General features: G+C 41.5%; 1 protein-coding gene across 1 annotated transcript; it reads left to right on the forward strand.

Annotated features, from left to right (window-relative positions):
* The first annotated feature begins 505 nt into the window (after window positions 1-505).
* LOC101541754 (GTPase IMAP family member 6-like) lies at window positions 506-6503 on the forward strand. The gene is made up of 3 exons (XM_055129841.1): window positions 506-655; window positions 3163-3244; window positions 5719-6503. The coding sequence occupies exons 1-3, from the start codon at window positions 506-508 to the stop codon at window positions 6501-6503; spliced, it is 1017 nt and encodes a 338-aa protein (XP_054985816.1).
* The last annotated feature ends 1228 nt before the right edge of the window (window positions 6504-7731 follow it).

Genomic DNA, 7731 nt, shown 5'->3' on the forward strand with positions numbered 1-7731 from the left:
GTTCATTTTGTATGGAACCTGTCATCCTGTCTATCAGTTCTATTTTGAGTTTGCCAAATTTTTAATTTAGCAATTGCTTAATTTCACTGGTCAGTCCTTGCTTAATTTGGATTGCCAATGTAGTGAGTATTTATTTCATGTTCTCATTGACCTGAAATGAGATCCAGGAGTTGCCTGGTTTTATGTCTGATATAGCAATTGGGTTTCTTAATTTCCACATTATTATTTGAGTTTTATGTGGGTTAATTTTGGAGGTTTGGATTCCCATTTACTTAAGACCTGATAAATTCAGATGCTTATACCTGAGGGCTACTGATAAAACTCTGTTATTCAGATTATTTCTTTTACCATATAGTGCTACTACACAATTATAAGGTGATTTTGAATTAGTCATTCCGTTTAGTTCATTGAGATGTATGACTTTATAGGTTCAGTGAAGTATATTTGTTTCATCCACTGCTTCAATATAAAAAGTGTGTTCAGTAATAATCTTGTGCATATGTTAATGCATCTGCGAGGTTTTGAGCTTGGAAAATTAGAGCTTACATCAGAGGATGTGACTTCTGATCTAGGTGCTGGGGCTGGCAAGAAGGGAGCCCTCATGGTCCAGGTTCCAAAGTTTGCTGTCTGGTTCCTGACTGGTGCAAGGGAGAAGGTAAGTGAAGTCCAAGTGCCCAGAAGCACACACTATGTTCATGTCTGCTGAACTTTAACATTGTGTCTGTATGAGATTAAAAATTTGGGGGATAGTCTCAGTCCTATTTTGTTGGTTCAGGAGTGACTTTTTTAGTACACTTTTTCAAAATTCTTCAACACCCCCCTCCACCTTCCAGGGATCAAATTTAAACTCAGTAATCTATACTTGCTAAACATCCATTCCACTACGGAGCCTTAACTTGGTGTTCATTTTGAAAACTCTGAGTACTATATTAGAATGTGGTTTTAAAGAAGCAGAAGCCAAAAAGTCAGGTTTACCCAAGTCATGGTGTCATTTTCTTTTGGAATTTTTCGCTTTTGTTGTAACATATTTTCTATTACTGGAAAATAAGATTTTTTCCTAATTTGTTAAATATCTAAAATTACATTTAAAATGTGTCATAATTAGAAAGGTAATTTTCTTAAGTCTTCATTGGATATAAAATTAATTTACATAATACACATAATACTTGTCACATTTTATCATTCAAATTATGGCTATTGAATCATATAAGTGTATAAAGCAAAAAGTAAATAAAATTGTGTTTGTATCATTACCAATCTAAATGTTTTTAATTTCTTCCTCCATTAGCTTAACTTTAGAAAGGTTGAAACTAGTGGCAACTTCTTAGAAAATATACATTTGTGGATACTGAGGTTTTTTTCCACCCTTAGTCTGATGCTTAAATACTGCTCCTGCCACAACACAGTGCTCTGTAGTACTACATTCTAAACTTGCTCTTGTGTATTTGCCTTCTTATTGGAGTAGAAATCTTTTGGTATGCACTATTTAAAGTTTTATTTGTAATTTAGTGACTTATGCCTGAGAAAAAAGGTATATTAGACTTTTTCTTGGAGTAAATATTTAAAGTGACGAGGATTAAGAAGAAATTGGTATGATAAAGTCATCAGATATCTTCAGAGACAGGTGATTTCCAAAAATTAGTGTCAGTACAAAAATCTTTGCCCTGACATCACATTTTCTGGAAGGTTTGCAGCTTTTCAAGCCCCAGAGTTTTTGTTTAACAAAAATAGGGCAGATTGCGTTTCTGTTGTTCCTGGTTATATTCCAGACTGCTGACACAATGCAAACAACTGGTTTCCTGAAGCAGGTGCGCCTGCGCTGTTCACTTCCTGTTTCTTTATTTCTGTTGCAACAGTAGTTTGCGAGCTGAGCTTTTAGGTTGACAATTTGATAAAATTAAGTGATGTGTTCACAAATCTAGGATTATTTTAGGTATTTACCTTCAAGGGACTCCAAAGACTGCAATCTATTATCCTTTAAAGGAGAGAGAAAGAATTCACAGGAGAGCTCATTCCCAGGGGAAAGGGAAGATTGCTGTTCTCCCTGCCCTGTGATCTGCAAGGCGGTAAGTTCATGCATATGTGTGTATTCTGTGTGTGTGGTTTGTGGTATACTTGTGCTGTGTGAGCTGTGTTAGTAGTCGTATTTTGTTTGTGATGCTTGTGTATATTGCATATATAGTTTTCTAGGTTTTTATGTTTGTAAGCACACATGAGTAGCATATATCATGTTTGTATGTGACTTTTGAGGTAAAAGAGCTGTGATTCAGCAGTTGAGAGAACTGTGTTTACTTCAGTGACACTGCTTACTCTGTGACATAATTCATGAGAAACACAATAAGGGAGAGGGCATCTGCTCCATGGTCTCTGCTGGATACCTGAGTAGGTATGGATTGGAGCAAGGGCACACTGTGTCTCATCAGGAGGGCAACATAGACCTACTGTGCAAAGAAGGTTAGAATTTGCTCTAGAAAACATCACAGAATTCATAGACATATTATAGGGAGTAGACTGAAAGATACCTGGTTCAACATTCATACTTATGGGAATATTCCAGCTACTTAGAGTGACCACCTTAAGGGATGTGTGTGGGGTTGAGTTCCATGAATCTTCCTGCATGGTGAAGCTACTGTGCTGTAACTTTGTCCTTCTTCCCCCTCACCTAATCACTTCCCTCTAAGAGTCTGTAGTAGTATCCTTCCCCACAGACCATTCCTTCTGCTCTAAAATCCAAGAGCAAGCACTCACCATAATACCCATCTCATGGCTTCCAGCTTACACTGATCACCCAGATGTTCTCCTGCTTAAATTCACATTCAGCCTTGCTCTGTGACTTTGCTACTCTCCTCACAGAACAGTGATAGAGCTTTTGTATGCTCAATGTTCTACTTTCTTCAGGTTGCAAGTAAATTATACTACCCCCCCCCCAAAGTTATCCTCAACTCACTGTGGAGACCAGAGTGGAAGAGGGGAGGAAAAATGACGGGAGAGGATTTAGTGTCCCTAAGGAGGCAGAGAGTATCTCAAATCCCCAACCACTAAGTAAACTGTTACATGTCTAAAACCCATTGTGAACAATCTCCTTCTTGTCCTTCTGGTAAAGAGAGAGTCAGATGTCTATACAACTTGGTGAAAATTCAAAATATATGTTATTTCCCTTAGATGAAGGAAGAATTTGAACAGGTCCTTTCTGAGAAATCACCAGGAACACAATTTCAGGAGCTTAAGGAGGTCCAGTCAGCAGGTAAATCTTCTCTCTTAGCAGATGTGACCTCAAGGAGGATACAGATGGGAACTGGAAGTGCAGATGGTGTTTGCTGAGGTAGAGTCATTCCACCTGGGCTTCCTTGGAGGGTATTTGGCTTGTTGTCTGTCTTCCTCCAGCATAAGAAAGGAAATGGCCTCCTGGGAATAGTGGGAAATAGGAGGCAAGAGAAATCATCATAAGGTCCCTAAGGAATGGGCATTTATATTCTATGCTTTCCTCCTTTGGATTAGAGGAGAGATAACATTACCCTTGGTCAAACTCCTGGGAGCCAACAGACCTGTGATATGTTTGGCTGTTTCAGTAAGCACAGCATTCAGTCACACAGACCTAAAGAACACTAGGTAAAAAAGTAGAGGTGCTGGCTGATGACTCAAAACTGAAATTCTTCTGAGGCTTCTGCTGAAAAGTGATTATATCAGGGTCATGTACTTGACCCTCATGGACTAAAGTTTAGCACTAATATGAAGAGTCAGAAATTAGAAAGCTCAGAATGCATTCATTTACTGTCTAGTTGAACTTATTTATGTCATGATATGTTGGAACACAACTAATATCTTAACATATAAAATGTGTATTCCATGGCCTGATCAATAGAGGCAAAGAAAAATAAATAAATCACATAGAAAAATTACCAGTCCAATTGATGATTTTCCTCCTTTTTGCACAATTTGGGTTAGATGTTATTGTAAAAAGCTCACCCAGAGTTCAAGTGACTGTGATTAATGTGTATTTAAAGTCAATGATGACGATCACTGATTAGAGACTTCCCAGACAGGAAGCAGTCAGTGTTCTTTTTGTTGGCTCAGAAGATAGGAATGAACATCTCGAGTTCCCCACTTCTAGGAAACTTAACTTGATTCAGTAAAATTTCTTTCAAGCCTCCTGGAGAAAGATAAAAGGGCACAGTTACATGCCTGAGGCACCCAGCCAGGGGGTACAGGAGGCAGGACAGGTGGGTATAGAGAGATTCAGAAGAAAGAGTGGGAATCCTGTCTCTAGGAGTCTTTGGGCTATATCGCTGACTTTCTCAATGACTTCAGTGAGGACAGGCTTGGACTCAAGCTACAAGGGACCACTTAATTTATTCTGGGGTCCCCTTGCTATCCTTCAGTCACACTCATATCTAACAAGGTTTAGTGAAGTCATTAAGTGGTTGGAATATTTAAGTTTCCTCTAAGCTGATGGCCCTGATACTACATTATGTGAATATTCACTCCCAAAGTCAAGGATATGTTAATTATGTTTTTCAGTGTGACTAGTGTGTGGAACCTGGGGTCCAGATGAAAAGGTCCCCAACCTAGCATTCTCTGATTGAAAAACTGAGGGTGATGCACTCATCACCTTAGGAGAAGGTGTAGACAGAGAGCCAACACTTGTACTATTTCCAACATACTGAGAGTGAACTTCATCACAGAATATAAGAAAACTAGGTTTCCTGATTTTAAGTAGTTGGTTACACCTGGGAGACAAAAGCCACCCTAAGATGAAGTTCAAAACCTAAACCTGAAAATGTTATATTTGAGCATGTTATCCAGCAATTCTATCTAACTATAAATTCATAAGCAAAATAATTGAAAGGGACTCAAAATAACATTTGCACATCAATTTTCATGGCAATTTACTAACAATAGTACAATTGTAGGAAAATATTTATCCATATATATGAGTGTATGTATGTATGTGTGAATAACAAAATATGATACGTACAATGGAATTCATTCTAAAAAGAAGTTATGCTACAACACAGGAAGTATCTTGAAAATACTAGAGCAAGTAAAATAGGCAAAAAAGGGTAAAAGTAATACAATTTCACTTACATACGACTCCTAAAATTATTAAATTCATTGACTCAGAAGGTAGAATAGTAGTTATTAGGTGAAAAGCAGAAGGATGAATGGGAATTATATGCATACACACATTTGTTTTATTTTTGGTTGTTTTTTTGAGCCACACCATGTGAGCTCAGGGCTTACTATAAGCAGTATTTGGGGAACCATATGCAGTTCTGGGAATGGAACTGAGGTCCACCAATAGGAAGCCTTAATTCCTATACTATCTTTCTAAATGCCCACGGGAACTTATAGTTTAATAACAGAGCTTTGATTTGAAATAACCAAAATATACTTGATCATAGAGGCAATGGTTGCACATAATTTTAACATACTCATTGTCACATTCATGAGAAAATTAGATTATATTTCACTACACTGATGTACACATGTGCAACCAGTACAGTTTGAGACACAGTTTCTGATCTTTATTAAGTTAGACCACCCATATTCCTCCTGCACAGATTTGCCAACATACATACACGCACATACAAACACACACACAGACATTCTTCTACCCAGAGGTTAGAATGAGAGATTATCTAATCAAGGTGGCTTCTGCACAGATCCTGTGGTGGATGTTCTCTGATTCCTAGTCCTTTGTTTTCTTCTGACTTCTAGTGCTGCGGAATGAAAAGGCACCAAATACACTGAGGCTGATCTTGGTCGGGAAAAGCGGAAGTGGGAAGAGCGCCACCGGGAACAGCATCCTGGGCCGGACCCACTTCGAGTCAAGACTCAGCGCCGCACCTGTGACACAGACCTTCCAGACGGGGACGAGTGAGTGGGCCGGGAAGCAGCTGGAGGTGATGGACACCCCCGATCTCCTGTGTCCCTTGGACCCTCCTGCGGTGTCCACTCAGCGCATGTGCGAGGCCATCACCTTGTCCTCCCCGGGGCCCCACGCGGTGCTGCTGGTGACCCAGTTGGGCCGCTTCACAGAGCAGGATCGCCAGGCGGCCCTGCGCCTCCAGCAGCTCTTCGGGGCGGGCGTGCTGGCACACACCATCCTGGTGTTCACCCGCAGCGAGGACCTGGCTGGGGACTCCCTGGACGAGTACCTGCGAGGCTCGGACAACCGGGACCTGGCCAGGCTGGACGCGCTGTGCGCGCGGCGCCACTGCGGCTTCAACAACAGGGCGCAGGGGCGCGAGCGGGAGGACCAGCTCCAGGCGCTCATGAAGCAGGTGGAGGCTGTGCTGTGGGAACAGGAGGGCCAGTGCTACAGCAACAGCGCGTACCTGTACTGGCAGGGGAGGCCACACTGGGACGGGCCAGCGAGGCCAGCGGTCCCGGGGCAAGGCTCCCAGGAGGAGCGGGAGGAGGAGGACAGGCTAGAGCTGTGCAAGGTCCAGAGGGAGTCTGAGGAATCCCACAAACGTGTCCTAGGAAGTGACCCCCTTTGAGAACAGGCTGGACTTCGGCAGGAACAGCTGTTCCTGCCAGCTTCCGATGGTCTGTGTCCAGAAGCCAGTAGTGACTTTTGTTTCCCCAATTACATTAGAATTCGGACTGTCCCAGTCTCAGGTCATGGTGTCCGCCATGGCCAAAGGGTGAAGTTTTCTTAGTTCCAGCTCATATCCCAGAAACCTCATCTCATCCTGCAGAACATATGGGGTCCCCTCCTTTGAACCCTTTACAAGCAGATAATTACCTTTCCCTGATAGAAGCAAGACTTTTTGGCACCCTGTATCTCATTTTCCCATGCAATCCCACAATATTGTGTTCATTGGCGCTCCTTCTGTAATGTTGATGGGACATAACAGACTGGGGTGTGTACCACGGAACTCTATTGTGAAATGTCTTCCCCTGTAAAGATACCAGGGAGAATGAATTTCATTATTGTGGGGCCACTCTATCTGAGCTTAGGACTTACTCTTGGCTCTATGTTCAGGAGTCACTTATGGCGGCACATTGGAGAGTCATATGTGGTGCCAGAAATTTGAACAAGGGCCTACACATGCAAGGCAAGCACCTAGCCTGTACTATGTCTTGGGCCACAATGGGCATTTTTTTGTTTGTTTTTGTACCACACCCAGTTCGCTCAGGGTTTACTCCTGGCCCTGTGTTTAAGGATCATTCAGGGCATCAAATATAGTATCAGAGATTGAACTATAGGGTCTGTTGCATGTAAGATAAGGGTCATGTTCCCTTTTGCTCTGAATGGGTTTTAATGACTTTGATCCCATTTTATGATCCATGCATGGTGGGTTAAAATATAGCAAAGGTCTGTGAAATGTGGGATGCTGAATGTGACAGATTTGGAGTTAGTAAAGTGGAGGTAGAACCCAGAAGGAGAATAAGTCCCTGTATTCATTATTAGTGGAGGCCATGAATGTCAGTGAATTTAATGTGAATAACTGCTTGCCTAGATAAGAAAAGTAGGAACAGAGATGTATAAAACCCAGGGAAGGAGATAGACCCAGGATTCACAATAGGTCACTGAGTTGTCAATAGACATGGTCGGAAAATGAGCACTTCCATAAAGCAAACTTCATCAGTGAGCTCTACACCTCTATTCTGTTCTCATGGTATTTGCTTACTGGTATTAGGAAACAAGGCAATTAAATCCTACTTACAAGCTCTTTCCTTCTCCATTGCTAGTGTGACTAAAGGATGGCTATGTTAGTGTCT

Source organism: Sorex araneus, chromosome 1 (genome assembly GCF_027595985.1).
Source record: "Sorex araneus isolate mSorAra2 chromosome 1, mSorAra2.pri, whole genome shotgun sequence".
Classification (NCBI taxonomy): Eukaryota; Metazoa; Chordata; class Mammalia; order Eulipotyphla; family Soricidae; genus Sorex; species Sorex araneus.